General features: G+C 32.8%; 1 protein-coding gene across 1 annotated transcript in view; it reads right to left on the bottom strand.

Moving 5' to 3' along the window:
- LOC143198352 (uncharacterized) overlaps positions 1-17,643 on the bottom strand; it is an 80,126-nt gene that overhangs the window by 26,337 nt on the left and 36,146 nt on the right. Inside the window, exons 3-15 of the mRNA XM_076407514.1 lie at positions 17,058-17,159; positions 16,700-16,996; positions 16,486-16,641; positions 14,800-14,965; positions 14,574-14,734; positions 14,347-14,516; positions 14,178-14,284; positions 13,959-14,119; positions 11,949-12,152; positions 11,122-11,365; positions 10,861-11,063; positions 10,509-10,805; positions 10,263-10,449 (exon numbers count right to left, since the gene is read on the bottom strand). Coding sequence (XP_076263629.1) covers positions 10,263-10,449; positions 10,509-10,805; positions 10,861-11,063; positions 11,122-11,365; positions 11,949-12,152; positions 13,959-14,119; positions 14,178-14,284; positions 14,347-14,516; positions 14,574-14,734; positions 14,800-14,965; positions 16,486-16,641; positions 16,700-16,996; positions 17,058-17,159 — 2,455 coding nt within the window. The remainder of the gene's footprint in view (positions 1-10,262; positions 10,450-10,508; positions 10,806-10,860; positions 11,064-11,121; positions 11,366-11,948; positions 12,153-13,958; positions 14,120-14,177; positions 14,285-14,346; positions 14,517-14,573; positions 14,735-14,799; positions 14,966-16,485; positions 16,642-16,699; positions 16,997-17,057; positions 17,160-17,643) is intronic.

Raw genomic sequence — 17,643 nt, 5'->3', positions numbered from 1 at the left:
AAGTGTCCTGGGGCCAATGCTTTATCTACTCTCCACTTGCGATATACCACAAATGGAGAATATTATGATGCCTACATTTGCTGATGATTGCGATTATAGCTGTCGGAGACAATAGTGAAAAAGCCACACGAAAATTTCAACAGGCAATTGAAATATAAATAATTGGACACAATCTTGGAAAATAAAAATTAACGAAAGTAAATCTGTGCATGTGTAGTTCACGTGCAATCAGACTGTACAAGCACCAATAACATAAAATAATACTATCATTATATATAGCACCAACACTAAATATTTCGGAATTAATCTTGATGCAAAACTTCGCTGGAAGGAACAAATAAAGAAGAAAAGAAAAGAACTGGAATTGAAATATGTGAAAATGAAATGGCTAATTGGAAGAAAATCACAATTATCAGTATATAATAAATTGCTATTATATAAGCAAATACTGAAACCTATATGGACATATGGAGTTCAATTATGGGAATGTTTTGCAGAGAGTAACATAAACAAAATACAAATTTTTCAGAGCAAAGTCCTGAGAAGTATTGTGGGCGAACCAAAAGACTACAGGACTGATTATCGAGACATTCAGATCCAAGGAGCATGAGGAAAGACTCCATTCTCATGAGAATATTGAAGTATTGCAATTTTTGGATACCACCAAAGCAGGACACAGACACAAACGAATCAAACCATCTGATCTTGCGTAGTGTTGTGCAGTGAGGTGAATATAATAAAAAATACAGCAGTGGCATGTATAAACATTATTTCACCAGACACTGAGATAGGGCCGCTGGGCCTTCCTAGTTATACACCTAGATGTAAGTTATCATAAAGACAAATTGTAGGTTGGTCGGAAATGACTAGTAACAAAGTAATAATTAAATAGTTAAAAAAATGATTTCGATCTATGTTTTGATTTATTTAAGATGTTATATTATTTTATATTGTCTTCTTAAATAAAATTTTTCTTTTACACCCTGGGTTTTAAAATAACCCTACATATTGGAATGGCGTCAAATTTTCAATTAAGCTAACTCTAGACGACATGATACGAAAACTTTTTGAACAAACTAGTATTATTTAAAAATACCCGATCAAATAATCAATTAGCGTGTTATTCTAATTATAAATCGTTATTTATTAAGAAAAAAATCAATGGAAATGGATTAGTAATATCAAAACAAAACGTTCCTTAATAAAAACCGAATTCTAATTCTCGCAATATGTGCCAGAAACGTGTAACAAACACCAGCATTCTTGAGAAACCGATCGAAATGATGAAATGCGCCACCGATGACATTCGCATAATATCAACACGAAGTAATTTAACATTACTTCCGAATAACACATTTAGTGAACCACTTAAATGTCTTGAAATTATTAACAACGCTTTATATTCAATGTAAACATCTCACAGTCGATAAACAATGACGTGTTCTGCGGTCATATTTCCAAATCTGATCTCATTTAAAACACAAATAATGAAGAACCTTATAGAGAAAATACTTTACATCATATCTCTATATAAATAAATACTAATTATTTTAGCCGGAAATTTAGAAGTAGTTTATAATAAAATCGATCTTCTCTTCATTGTAACGTAACCATTTTTTTCTCTCATCAATGTAGAATACACAATGAATTGTGCAAAAAAAATTATCTTCAATTCAATGTATACACACACTAATAATGGAACTTATTATTTCAAAAAATCTGCTACCGAACTCCATGAAACACTTTTAGAAACTTATGTTGGCCCTGCCATGCCGTCATATCCCAATTATCGGTTTTGGTGATGCCATTCTTTGTGAAAACAATAAATTGGTAGAAATTGGATTGAAAAATCTATTAGATGAAAACCTGCAAAGGAGTTTCAGACAAGTTACCAAGTAAAGAATCAAATAAAATACTATTTAGAATGATAAACAATAACATAAAAAAGCGTCAATGTTTACTTTAACACGTAACATGATGTTTAGGATATATTTGTAATGTTTACTAATAAAGCGAAATTATTTTTAATTAATTTATATGATTGGCATCAATTTCTGAGAAACAATTAACTTGTACTGTGCAGAATAGTTTGTTTCCGGCTAAAAAGAATGTGTACGTAATAAATTAAGACTAGTTTTTATACTATTAAGAATGACTCCAGCAATATTTTTAGAATTTCATAATCAGTTGGTGTTTAATAGCTGGATTGGGCTGTAATAAAAAAATCTGTAACATCCTCTCTGTTATCAAAGACGCCCGGTTACATCAAACATATTTTGGCAATGAGTTAATTAAGAATTTTTAAATTAGCAGGGTCCATGTGTATTTGATTTATTTTCGGATATAAGGATATTAATAACATCCAAATTCCTGTTGTTCATTTCGTTAAACCCCGTATTCCATAACAAATTATTTATATATATAATCGTATTACATATATTAACAGCATGACATATATAATAATAAGATAAGCAAACGAGTAAACATTCATAATTATGTTCAAGTAATGAGAAATGCACTGTATCAATGAGGACTTTTATGTCTTAATCACTCTTATTGTATTTATAATAAAAGAAATATAAATTCCTGGTGACCTCCTTGAATTGGGTCATATTGTTTTTAATGTGTTGCATTTATTAATATTAATCATCAAAAATTAATTACTCAAAATAATGTACGATACATAGGGACATTGAACATTACATAGTTTTCAATAAAATAAAGAAATAATTCAATTAAAGGAAATTAGAAAAAGTAAAACAAATTCTGACTTACGAATGACTTTAAAAATATAGTAAAATCTTAAAAGCCTTGACGACACTTGCAATTGTTTTATTATTTTCTTGTAAAAATATAAAACATGTGATATGAAAACCAAATATATGATATCATTAACTAATAAGTGGGTAATAATAGCAATGAACCCATCATAGCTCAAATAATAATATGAGTAACTTTTAACCATAGTGCATTCATAATACCAACATTCATCTAATTTAATTAACTAGTATTAGATCATAGTATTTTCAGAAAAGGAAAATCTTCATTCAATACCTTTCGAAAACAAAAACTATATATAATTCTCTTTCGAGATATTTAAAGTCACCCCCCAGATTAGCAAATAAATTAAAAATAAATACATTGCGATCATCTTACTTAAATACACTCATTGAATAAAATGATATTTTCTGCACGAGAGTTATTTTTGGTCAGAATCTGACCCATTTATAGCTCCCTCCTGTCTCCCGTGTTCTTAATATTTCACTAAACGTTAAATTTTTATTATTTTGGGGCACTATAAGGTTTATTCGATAGCTGTGTTAACAGTATACATACTATAAAAATATCCAATTATATTATATCAAGAAAAAAATCATCAAACAACATCAAGGTCAGTTTGGGCTGAAAAATCGACAAAAAAACATACGACAAAATGGTGACAACAACACAACAACTTTACTACTTTCCCAGATATTGCACAAACTAAGGCACATCTTATATATCATACAGGTATTTCACAATTAAACAGGAGAAATGAATATTTTAAATTAAAAGATATTCGAACAGGATGACTCAATACAGGATTCTAGACTATATATTTTATCAAACGTCTACCAATAATACTTAAATTAGGATAGATAATAGTAGTTACGATCACAGATGATACGGTGCTTCCGAATAAGTAACCAAAAACGATCCATCAGAAGAATAAAACTCAACGATGTCAAATCTATTCCCATCAATTTCAACAATAAAATACTAAAAGAAACCTATCAATTTTTAGTTGAAATAGAAACGAAATAAGATGCCATACTAAGAGGGACAAAACAGGTTCTAAGAAGGATATATCCTAGCTGAATATAAAATAAACAACTTCACTCTCCATCTACCATCAAGTGATGCACTAATAAAGATCCTTTTCCTATAGAGAAATACCGAGATTATTCAAAGTGAAGTACTCAGAGAAAGAAAAGTGATTATATAATCTACCACAACAAACAAAACATATAATTATAATAATACTAAATTTGAATTAAAGATATGGAAAGGAGAACAAGAAGATGACGTTTTTTTAATGAGTTCATTGAATTGTAATTCGTATAGTAAAACGCAATGTTTTATAATTGGTTTAATTCCTTTTAACAAGAATCTTCACTATTTTCAAGCCAATAACGCAGAAATAAAAAAACAAATGAACGATGCGGTATAAATAAAAAGCAACCGTTGCAATCTCAAATTAATATAGAAGTGACTTAAGATGCCAAAATTGAATGGACAGAATATGTTAAAAAGAAATTAAATTATAGCTAAAAATAGAATACACAGCTTCAGTCTTTATCAGGGCTTCAGTCAAGTTCTGAAAACATTATAGCCATATGATTGGATAGAGCTTTGTATTTATACTGATATAGAATCCTACAGTAAAGACTGAAAAAGAAATGAGAAGATTCATTGAATAAAATGAAGGAAGACTATCCAGGAGGACATCGAGACTATTCAGACTGAAGAACCCCTAGACTGTAAGATGTAACAATTCACATAACAGACAAAGATTCATTATCAGATGGACAGTAATAACTGAAAACTAGTTTTAAAGTTGTGTCGGAAGTAATTTCAAGAAACCAGTTTTAATACATTAGAGAGTTAAAAAAAAAGAAAAATCATAGCGAATGGATTAGAAATAATGAAGCTACCACACAAATAAACCATATAATTATAATAACAATAAACTCTTTTAATAAACTCTCAATAGGTTCCTTAATGAGCTAATTGAATGGTAAATGCGATAGTAAAACACAGTGTTCTATAATTGGTTTAATTTCTTTTTACAAGAATGTTTTGTAAAATATAAAACAACAGTTGCAATCTATATGTTAGAAGAAAAACATTGTAACTTAAAATAAATTAGACAGCTTAAATATCCATCTACATCTGTTACTGAAATCATTGAGGATATATGCTTCGATATACCTTTATATTGGTACTAATATAGATCTTTACAGTGAGGAACAAATATGAATTGAAAATATTTGTCGCGAAATACAAAGAAAGGTTACACTTCTAGGAAAATACTGAAGCTATTCAGACAGTAGAAACCTTAAAGAAGACTGTGTAAAATGTAACAATGTAACAGACAAAGGTTAATCATCACATGAACTACGACAACTGAATATTAGTTTGAAGATGGTGTCAGAGGTAATTTCAAGAAACCAGTTTTAAGAGGTAAAAGAAAGAAAAATCATAGCGACTGACTATCAAATGAATGATACCGGTATAAATAAACCACAAGACAACTGTTGCATACTCAAATTAATATAGATTTAAGATGCCAAACTTAAATGAAAGGAACGTTAAAAAAACGAAAAATCATAGCCACTGACTTAAAAATATTGAAGCTACAGCAACGAATAAACCGTATAATTATAATGACAATAAAATATTTTACTAAACTCTCAATAAGTTCTTTAAAAAGTTCATTGAATTGTAAATGGGACAGTAAGAAGCATTGTTATATAATTATTTCAATTAGTTATCACTAGAATCTTCAGTATTTTCGACCCATTGGAACAGAAATAAAAAAGAAATAAACGATGCGGCGTAAATAAAAAACAAAACAACCTGGCATCAGCATCGTTTAATAATCACGGCGTTGTTTACTCGGTGAAAAATACATCTGGTGTTGACCTTTAGAAACTGGGTCATATTCTCTCGATTTTCTGTGTGATTTTTTTCTTGGATCGCTAACAAATAGCAACACGACAACGCGGTTAATTCTAATGAAAAACATTGGTACGCACCTTTCTTAACGACCGTAACCACCTTATACTTTTTCTGTTTCACCATTGTTATCGTCTTACGTTACATCAAAACTCAAAACACGCGAAAATAAAAACAACGGGTCCCGATTGTTTTCGTCTCGTCTCTTCGTCAGACGGTACCCGTTCGAGATTCGTCAACGCGGAAAATCGTCGAAATTCGTCGGCAGAACGAGGACGCGCACATCGCAGAAAAAAATCGCGTCGCGTACCGTCCTGAGCGCGGTTCGATCGCGGTACGAGTGCCCCCGAAAACCGCGAAATATCCACCGCCTGCCGCCGAGGAGGAGGCCGCACGTCCTTTCGTCTTTTTCTCTCTCGCCGCGGACCATTAAGTATTAGCGAATAAATATTTATAAAACTGGTAATAAAAATTGGACGGTGAATCATGCGGATGGTGGATCGTGTTAAGTCTGACCTAAGAAGCGAGCTAATGAAGGTCTATATTGTACACGGTGTGCTAGATCGAAAGCATAGAAAGATTATACTTAGAAGGGGATCTTAAATCGGCAACTCTTGGACTTATTTCTTGCCTTATTCCTTTGTTATTTGTGCTTCAGAAACACTAGAGGGCGAAAGGTATAAAACAGACTACAGGGGAGTGAATAACATGTAGTATAAGATTAGCTGGTAGAGCGCATGAGCTAGTGTTGGGAACTTTCGACTGAAATTGACTATCGACTGTTTAGGAATTGACTACTTTTTACTATAGACTGTTTCAGTCGCTATTTTGCGGTCCGACTGATTTTACTACTTTTTACTATCGACTGTTTCAATCATGTACTTTTAGTTACTATTTTCGATTCTACTAATTTCATTCGACTGACATTTAACATTCTGGCTCTGTCATCCTAGCCACGACCTTGTCAAAAATGTGCCGAATTTGTACTTACATCGATTTATATGTATGTTAATTACTTAGCCCTAACCCTCAAAAGATGCGTGTATAAATTTGGCAGCTGTCGGATCATTATTTTGTGAATTATAGATTTTGAAATTAAAAGGAATTTCGCATGTTGATAATATATTGGTTTTTGAAGGAAAAAATACAGCTAAAGCAACAACTTGGCTTGGTGCAGAGTTTCCGGACAGTGCCCTAGGAAAATCAACTCTCAAGGATTAGTATGCTAAGTTTAGACGTGTTGAAATGAGCACCGAAGACGGTGAACGGAGTGGATGTCCAAAAGAGGTTGTTACCTACGAAAACATTTTAAAAATCCACAAAATGATTTTCGATGACCGTAATTTGAAATTGAATAAAATAGTAGACACTCTAAAGCTATCAACTGAACGTGTACATCATATCGTTCACGAATATTTGGGTATGAGAAAGCTCATATATACGGTAACATATGATGATGAACACCTTCATCTTGGGACTGACAAGGAACACATAGTGCATAACACCAAATAGATCAATGGACTAGTTGAATATATTTTGTAGATGTTACACTGAAGTGTTACTACTTTAATAAATAAAAATCATTATAGCAAATTTAAGGCAATCACAATGTACAATAAGGAAATAACTTTTCACATACCAATTACATATATAAGCATATGAAATATTGCGAAAATGATTTTTTGAAATTAATGTTGACTAAAGGGAATATGATTTACATGCATAGTATTCAATATCTTCAACTATTCCAGTTAATAACAAAAAATTTCCAATATAACTCTTATAGATATTCAGATTATATAAATGTTAAATTGTATTTATAATGTTATTATTATGTATATTTATAAATAATTTTTTATTAAAATATATTTTTTTATTTTTCACTAAAAATATTCCTCTCAGTGTTTCTGAAGTGATTAATTTAGTCACAGCTTTTTGTATGAGGGATCGCCTTCTATGTCTGACTATTCTATGATCGAAAGTGGCCGAAATAAACTACTAATAACGTCGGTTTGATTAGGTGGGGCGAATATAGGATATAAAAGCGTGCTTTCTGTACACTACGTTCAGCTATGTGGGTGATTTATTAATTAGGACGGGCATTTATCGCCATAGCGTCGACCTTAACTGCATATAAAAATGTATGTTCCATCATAAAGCAATAAATAAATTTATTTATTGGAATATTATGAACAATGCAAGTTTAAAATTGTAGTATGTTTTCTCGTTAATATGAGATAATTTAGACAATGTGTAATTCACGTTATCGAAATATTTAAAATAACGAACGTCATTTAACTAATTTAAGTAATAATTAATAACATATTACGTTTTATTAATATATTTGTACCAAGATGAACAATTATTTTAACAACAATAATTCCTTTTTAGTTAAAAGAAGAGTAATCTGTAATTTTACATTTAAAAAAAAGGATTTTCTCTTTCATATTTTAAAATTTTAACAAAATGATCTATCTGTTGTCAAACTCCAAAAATATTGGCAAGCTTTCGTTTAATAAAAATTTTAATTCTAATGATTTCTTGAAATTATTTTTCATTTCTAATATGTTAGAAATTATTTTTTGTTTGGTTTCAGAATATTAGAAAAAGTGCAACAAATGCGCCGATATTGGATAACCATGGCCAGGAAAAATATATATTCTACACAATCAGCATAACAGATCAATTTAAAAGTCCTCGGCCTACCATAGTAATACACATTTTTTGGCAAAACTAGTTTTTTTTATACAACACAATTCGCTTCAAGGGTGATACACTGATTATAGCGATCCTCCAACTTTTCGATAACATTTTTATAGTACGATTTGTCCTTTGTCCCAAATAGGCCTCAGTTTCGGCGATCACCTCTTCATTCGACGAAAATTTCTTCCCAGCGAGATCTCAGAACAAGAAATAGTCGCTCTGGGCCAGATCTGGAGAATACGGTGGATGAGGAAGCAATTCCAAGCCCAATTCATGGATTCTTGCCACCTTTTTCACTGACTTGTAACACAGTGCACTGTCTTGGTGAAGCAGCACTTTTCTTTTCTTAAAATGCGGCCGCTTTTTAGCGATTTCGTCCTTCAGACGGTCCAATAACCCTATGTAATAATCGCTGTTGATGGTCCTTTTTCAAAGAGCTCTTCAAATTGCTCTGAATCATCAACTCGTCATTTTTGGTCAAAAGTAAGCTCGCGCGGCACCCACTTTGGACAGAGCTTTCTCATACCCAAATATTCGTGAATGATATGATGTACACGTTCAGTTGATTTAGAGTGTCTGCTATTTCATTCAATTTCAATTTATGGTCATTCAAAATGATTTTGTGGATTTTGTGGATGTTTAACCTCTTTTGAGCGCCTACTGCGTTCACAGTCTTCGGTGCTCATTTAACCACGTCTAAACTTAGCATACCAATCCTTGATGATTGATTTTCCTGGAGCAGTATCCGGAAACTCGGCATCAAGCCAAGTTTTAGCTTCAACTGTATTTTTTTCGCCTCATAAAGCAATATTTTATCAACACGCGAATTCCTTTTTATCCATTTTTTTCACAATAACATAAGTTGCTTTACTCAAAATGTGATTCAATAATTCACAAAGTAATAATCCAACAACTATCAAATTTATACACGCACCTGTTGAGGGTTAGGGCTAACTAAAAAACATATGGATTTATTTCTAGTAGCGCCATCTATGTGTCAGGCCGGGGACCTTTCAATTGACCTGTTATTATATGCATTATTTTATCATCTATGGTCAAGCAATATTTCGATAATAAGAAATCAAAAATCGAAAATTATTAACAAACATCATTATTAATGCTTTTGAACGAAATATTCGATGAAAAACTGATTATATGTAATCATCAAATTATATTATATGAATGTTAAAACGTAACAAAATGATTCTACAATAATTTCACAATTCCAATAGAATCTAAATGCTTTATAGATATTTGTCCCTTCATATTATTTCGACAAATTCCGTATGGACAATGGATAATATGAATACGAATTAAATAAATCAAACTGTAACCTTACAAAGCAAAATATATCCAATATCTACATTTTTTATAAAGCAAAAGTTGAATACATTTGGAATAGATTGTCAAAAAGCCAAATAGCTTTGAAAATCCAGCTGGCAATTTTCAGTGTTATTGTAACAATGTCATTTATTCCGTTACTAGTTTTAATTCAACAAATCATAAGAATTAAATTATGCGGTAACTAATAAAAATAAATCAATTTCTTCATTCTCCTAGTACACATTATTTGTTACTATGAAATGACACAATCAATGACAAACATAGTAATTCAATGAAATAATTTGTAATACGTTTATGTTATATGCAAACTCATTAATCAGCAAGAAAATAAAACAAAAATTACTAGTATCGCTTATCTGATCAAGTAATATTTATCTTCTAAGAAAAATATTTATTAGAACAACAAAATCATCTTTTATATATTGTTGGTCATGAACGCTATGACGATATAGTATCCAGTACTAGTACTATGAACGATCAAGCAACCATTTACTTACCACCCTCTTCTTCTGAGTCTGATATAAAGGTTTCCTGCATCGCTTCTGGAGCTTGAACTTTATATTTTTCCTCTTGGCTGACAGGAGTGGTGGTACCAATATTCGAAACTGTTGTGACGATCTTCAGGGTTTCTATTACGGAGATATAACCCAATTTTTGGGCAATATTTAGTGGAGTTTGTCCATTCTGTCAAAAAATTAGTTGCATTAATATACTGGGCGAAATATTCGTCGTTGTTATATTACCGATGTAACTGAATTAGGATCGGCTTTGTTTTCCAGTAGTACGTTGACGATATTGGCATGACCTTGTTGAGCGGCTTGATGAAGAGGCGTGTAACCCAGAGACGTGGAACTCTGAACATCAGCGCCATTCTTCAACAGGAACCTGACCATATTGATTTGACCGTAATGACAGGCTGTGTGGAGTGGAGTATAACCTGCTTTGGTGGCAGAATCGATATGAGCACCATTCTTGACTAGTATTTCTGCCACTGGGACTCGATCTTCTTGAGCACATAGATGTAGAGGTGCCAATCCATTCTGGATAAATTAAATCATCGTCATCTATGAATCAATCAAATTTTACCGTGCTTACCTTGGCTTCGTGGTTAGGATCAGCCTTATGCTCTAATAATAGAGATGACATTTCTGTGTGACCTTCTTGGGAACTGAGATGTAGAGGTGTAAAACCAGCTTTAGATTCTGCATTGGGTTGAGCACCGTATTCCAACAAGGTGTTGGCAATGTCCATCTGATTTTTACGGGCAGCAATATGGAGAGGAGTGTGACCATTCTTGGCTAGAACATTCAATGATTGTTAAACATTGTTTTACCAACATATTTGCAGTCAATATACCTGTTGCGTGTGGAGAAGCTCCTTTATCCAAAAGGAGCAACGCCACGTTCTGATGATCGTAATGCGACGCCACATGTAACGGCGTAACTCCATTTTTACCCTGAGCATCAACTGGTGCTTCCTTTTGTAACAGGAGTTTGGCTACTTTGAGGTTTCCGTATTTCGAAGCCAGGTGAAGAGGTGTGAATCCCTTCTTTGTCGTAGAATTGATGGATGCTCCGTGGTCAATTAACACCCCAGCAACCTTAAATCAGTAAACAGTGTTGCCACAACCATTCGGATCTCTCACAATTAACAAAGCAAGCCTCGCATCGGTTGTTATTTTTTTACAGACCGCACGAAATTTACTCGATAAATGGAATTCCTTCCGAATGAGTGGATTTACGACTTTACGAAACGAATTAAGCGTTTAATTAGTGAGGTCATCAAGCGAACGTGTAGTGTTCCCATTTTCTACGTTCGTCGATTTTTATAAAAGAGAGAGACAGAGATAACAAGAGAGGTGCACGTTAGAACAAAGGTGTGAAATAAAAGAGTGCAGAATTTGGAAAATAGAATGGTTTATTGAGAAACAGAAACAAGAAATCGCTATAACAATATAACAGTAAACATCAATGAACAACAAACAATCACAACCATGTAATGAGTCACTTAACATCCGAAAAAGGGAATGTACTTAAAATGCACTTAATACGTTTCAACATTAACAAACGGTCCGAAGAGACGGACCCCCTAAATGATTATATTAAATACTCTCGTGATTTTGAGCAAAATATTTCAACGAAACTCATAAAGCTGATGACGTTCTTAAGCAAAAAGTATTTTACCTCGTCTTGTCCTTCCTTGGAGGCAATATGCAGCGCTGTGTACATGTCCTTGGTGGTATTGTCCACTTTAGCACCATGTTGAAGTAGTAACATCACGATGTCGACGTTGCCCAGTCTGGAGGCAATATGTAGAGGGGTTTGTTGTTCTCTGGCTCTTGCATCAACTTGAGCTCCGTTTCGTAAAAGAATTCGTATAATATCAGTCTGGAATAAAGGGAACGTGTCAACATCAACGTTGTATTTTTAAATAAATTACTACTTTTTTTAATGATAATGGAAATTCAAAAATAGTATTCCGAAATATCACCACCAATTCCACATGAATCTAGCAGCATCATAATTAGTATTAAGAATTAATTAGGATGCCGATCATTCGAAGTATTAAATAACTTGTTTTCAGATATATTTAGTTATTTATAAGAATAGAACCTCCCCAAGTAAGTAATGTTCAGAGAGCTATGAGAAATTAATACAAGAAGAAAACAGTTTTCCCAAGATTTTGATCATTAAATCATCATTTCATCAGATTTTGGAAAATAATATAAATCATTTATTGCAAAGCAAGTTATTCTGCAACTTTGCCATACATCTGCTGATATAACAACATTTCTTAAGGTATTTGAACACTTTCTTTGTGTTAGTAGCAATCAGTTGAGCTTTTATATGTAAGCTCTGTATAATGTATTTTATTCAGGGTACTGTCCATCGATAACCATTTCTTCCATCTTTCAGGTAATTTACGGATTCCGTTTCGCAAGAACGATGTATCTTTTGAGGCAATCCACGAATCGATTCATTTTCCTTGGGATCTTCATAAGAAGTGAAACGCTGCTAGACAGGTCAGGACTTATATGTCGAAACAAGTAGTATTCAGAAACAGCAAGGTCTGGAAAATAAAGCGGGTAAGGTAACGCTTGAAGGTTTTGCAACTCGTGCTCGAGTATTGTCATGCTGAAGAATAACATTGCTATGTCTTTGTCCGTGTTTCGGTCGTTTTTCGCGCAATGCTGGGCTCAAACGCGTCAATTGTAGTTCATAGCGATCCCCATTGATATGTTTGAGTATTAACAGAGTATTATCCTCGCGCCATGAATACTCTATGTGTTCCCCAAGATTGTTTTCGCTTTAATTTATCGTAATAGGTCCATTTTTCGTCACCAGTAACAATACGATGCAAAAAATCGAAGGAGCATTTCAAACATGACCAACTTCAATCATACAGCACAACATCCACGCTCTTGGATGCATCCCTATGTTCTTCAAGTGACTGAAAATCATTTCCTGTGTCATTCCCAACAATTTTGCATATCCTTCTTGCGTTTTACGTGGATCATCAAGTAATGCTTTCAGATATTATCTTCAATTTATATAGACTGTCCAGAACTCACTTTGACTTCAATGTCAAAGTTACTACTTTCAAAACGTGTCAATTAGCATTCATGTGTTGGGATCGATCGTTCGGTTCACACAACATTAAACGGTTATCCTTTAAAATTAATTTACCGGTCTAATAGTAAAATTCCAGATAAATATCATTTTTGTATACAAAACTCCAAACACATAGGTGATATACCATTTCTGGAATCAGTTTAAAAGCAGCGACAATGTATTAATAATCCTAAATATATCAGTAAACTTTACTTCACTTAATTGAAGTCAAACAAACAGGTTTATTTTGTCATTAAGACGGTTTATTTGCTTTAACCACTGACTTTCAACATAAGCCTTTAAAATCCAATTTTCTTTATAATCTAATAAACCAAAAGTATAATTGGTCAAGAGATTTACTCTAGAATTTTAGTCGTAATCAATACAACTAATTTTATATTCAGTTTTGCAACTTTTTATATCAACTTGATGACGTCACATTCGTACCGATATATTAAAAGATAATAATTCCCCAAGAAAAACGTTTTGAATGTCTACTATAGATTATAGGAAAAGTTACAGGAATTTTTTAAGTATGACTCATATAAAAACTAAAGAAAATAGGTTTATTAATATATTCACCTGGTTAGCTCTTGCTGCAAGATGCAAGGGAGTTTCACCTCGAATCGTTGGAGCATCAGGATTAGCATCGTGTTGAAGTAGATAAATCACAATGTTCATGCAGCCCATAAAGCTGGCTACGTGAAGTGGTGTAAGACCTGATTCTGTGGTGGCACCAATACCTGCAAATGGTGTTATTGGATGACTTGCAGTACTCTATAACGAATTATTAATACTTACTGGCTCCATGTTTAAGCAGCAGCTCAACAACTTTTATTCTATTTTTCTTACAAGCTATATGAAGTGGTGTAAAACCATTTAAGGCTCTCGCGTTGGCATCAGCTTGTCTGTAAAGTAATGAGCCAGGAGTTAAACATGATATAATGAGGTGTGTTAAAACAAGTTGTACCTATCAAGAAGCAATTTAGCTACTCTCACGTGACCACAATGAGCGGCCACATGAAGAGCTGTAAGATAATCAACAGTAACTTCATCAACTGGTGCACGATGGTATAACAATATTCTGGCAGCGTCGACATGATCTCCTTGAGCTGCCATGTGAAGAGGTGCTAGACCGTTCTGGAAAAATAAAATAGTTTTCAATGGGATCAAGCATCAACTCAAAAATAATCTTACTTTGGTCTTTGAACTAATGGGAGCGCCTTTCTCCAAAAGCATATCAACAACTTGCTCATGACCACTCCTTGCTGCACAATGTAAAGGAGTTAAACCGTCTCTGGTTTTCGCTTCGATGGAAGCACCATTCTCCAAAAGCAAGGCAACCATGTTGGTTTTTCCTGCAACAAATCATCGAGTGTTTTAAAGAAACAATTCCAAAAATCTACATTGAAGTGTTCCATACCCCATTTGGCTGCCACGTGAAGAGGCGTGATGTTGTGTTTTGCTGCATAATTAACGTCGGCTCCTTTTTGTATTAATAAGTTTGCGATTTGTTGATTTCCATAATGGGAAGCGATATGAAGAGGTGTGAAGCCCGACTTCGATGTAACATCAGGATTATGTTCATTCTAAAATAGAAACGTTAAGTTTTTAGTGTAATAATATGCTTTTTTGATTTTAAATGCATCTATAATAATTGAGCATTTGTTGTACACTTTGGAACTTCAGCAATATATTCTTAAACATTTGAAACTACTGACGATAATGTCTCCCACATAAATCAACACTATTATATTTAATATTTCTCGAAGTAAACAAAACTTTTGATCTGGAATAATACTCACTAGATTCAAAACGTGAAAACCACTTAAAAATTATAATATTTAAGGTTATGTTGTTAACAGATGTCGGATCTTTCATTGTCTTCTTATATAAAACAATTTTAACATAGTTAACTAGTGATATTAATTTGCTCTGAGATAGTAAGTTATTCCATCATTAAAATTACAATAATAATGATTATTTTAAGATCAATTATTTTCTAATGACTATTTTAAAAATCTTGAAAATTTGGTATAAAATTAATAACGCTTCAGTGATTAGTACGCTATAATAAATCTCATACATTGAACAAAAAAGGCGCCAGATAAATTATAAGATTGAATAATCGTTAACAACATAACCTCTTTCTTCTTTTCGAGTTTTGATCGGAGTAAGCGTTATACGCAATAGAACTTACTTTTAAAATTGAAGCGATGTTGCCAGTTTTTTATACAGCTATATATACTATATTTTATGTACAGCTACGTATAAATACATTTAAATAATTAAATTAAATATTTCTATTCTTAATTCTTAACTATATAATAGGTAAATAAATATATTTAATATATGTCTAGCTTGATTGAATAAAATGATAATACTATGAAATATTAATATAATCAATTAATTAGTTTAAACTATTTTAATTGACTTTCGATCAATTTTGTCGACCATAGTATATCCTACATTAGAGAATATAAACTTTTGCAATATTTACGTGATTATGGCAGAAAAATACAAAAACGATTCATACAACTTGACAATATTGCTAGCTAAATTTTTTTTTAAATTTTTAGATAACTGAGCCACAACGTTCAATTATAAGAACAACTGATTTGGTTTTAGTTCTTCAATTTGATGAAAAATTCGGGTAAGATAGCTCACTTGTTTTGAAAATGCATTGTAATATTAATTTATGTGAAACATGTTGTCGCGAGTTGTAAAAATGCTTAAAGACTGTGGGTTTACCATCGAAAGCAAACCGAACTAAATCATCATGGAAGATCACCTTAAACTGAAATTGAACTTGATAGGTTTGAGTCAAGCGTTGAATACACGCGATCGTTATAGAAGTAGAAGTATTCAAGCCGCTGTATTCGCCAGACAATGCTCCTTGCAACGACTACGCAAAAAATGCTTTTTTTAACGAAATCGATAAACTACCTAAAGGATGGAGAAATTACTTTAAATAACTTGAATGTAACATAACTGGGGATTCTTATTGCCAATACTGGACCCAATTTTACCAATAAATCTGAACCTTTGCAATAAATAGAGTAAAATCAATTTAAATTTAATGTTAACTATTACAGGGTCTTAAAGTTACCTCTAATAATAATTTGGCCGCTTTAACATCGTCTTTTTTCGCAGCAATATGTAACGCGGGCAGTCTGACCTTCCCTCTGGTGTCGTTCTCCAACAACACTGTCACCACTTTGTCATGACCCTGTTGCATAGCAACCGCCAACGGTGTAAATCCATCCTGCAATGAAATAAACTCGTTAAAACCAAATCGATGTCTCGTCTTATCCGTCACCTACTTCTGTGGAGAGACTCTGATTCGCACCATTGGCTAGTAGATATTTGACGACGTTATCGTGGTTTTCTTGAGCGGCCATATAAAGCGGCGTGAAGCCATTCTGACTTTGTACATTAACGGTGGCACCATGCTGGACCAGGAGCTTGACAACCTCCTCCTGTCCAGCGAGGGAAGCTATGTGTAGTGCAGTGTTGCCTTTTTTAGTCGCGGCATCGACGACAGCGCCTCTTTTCAGAAGCTCCTTAACTATTTCTACGTGGCCATCTTTGGAAGCGAGATGGAGAGCGTTCAAACCATTCTGAAAAAATGTTATCGTGTTAAGTAAGGTTTTGATGATCGCCGGCAGGTAAAAAACTTACAGCATTGCTAGTGTTGATATCGATATTTGATTTTAAATGTTCGAGGACTTTGTCGAGTTGGCCATTTCGCGCAGCGCGCAAAAAGGACGTATTTCCGTCAGACTGAAACAAAAGAAACTCATATTAGCACTTATTTTATCATCAATTGAAATGAATTGAAAAAAAAATACATACAACAAAAATTTAGACGAAAATATAACATGTCACAAAATGGTGAAGGAAAATGTAATAATTGACCAGTTATATCTCTGTTTCTTGAACAGTTCTTGTTTCATATACAAAATAGAGTATTTCTTTAAATTGTTAAAGGATTAGACATTAATTTGAAGTAAGACTAAGACATTTTAATAAATGTTAAAACAAATAATATATTAGTAATTTAAAATAGTCCAATTACTTTATACTAAACCATATTTGTAAGAAGGAAGTGATGGCATATTTATTCAAATAAAAAGAAAGTAAACTTCGTATAACCTGCAAAACCAAAGATATAGTAAACGATAAAGAGGACATCAAGTTAGTTATATTCAAGTCATATTCTTGTTATATTTTAGATTATCTTTTTTACCAACTAGGGTTCTAAGCT

Source organism: Rhynchophorus ferrugineus, unplaced genomic scaffold (assembly GCF_030347505.1).
Source record: "Rhynchophorus ferrugineus isolate W39M unplaced genomic scaffold, kcgeb_rfMv2 rfM6, whole genome shotgun sequence".
Taxonomy (NCBI): domain Eukaryota; kingdom Metazoa; phylum Arthropoda; class Insecta; order Coleoptera; family Curculionidae; genus Rhynchophorus; species Rhynchophorus ferrugineus.
Note: the sequence above shows the minus strand (reverse complement) of the source record. Positions and strands in the feature narration are given on the sequence as shown.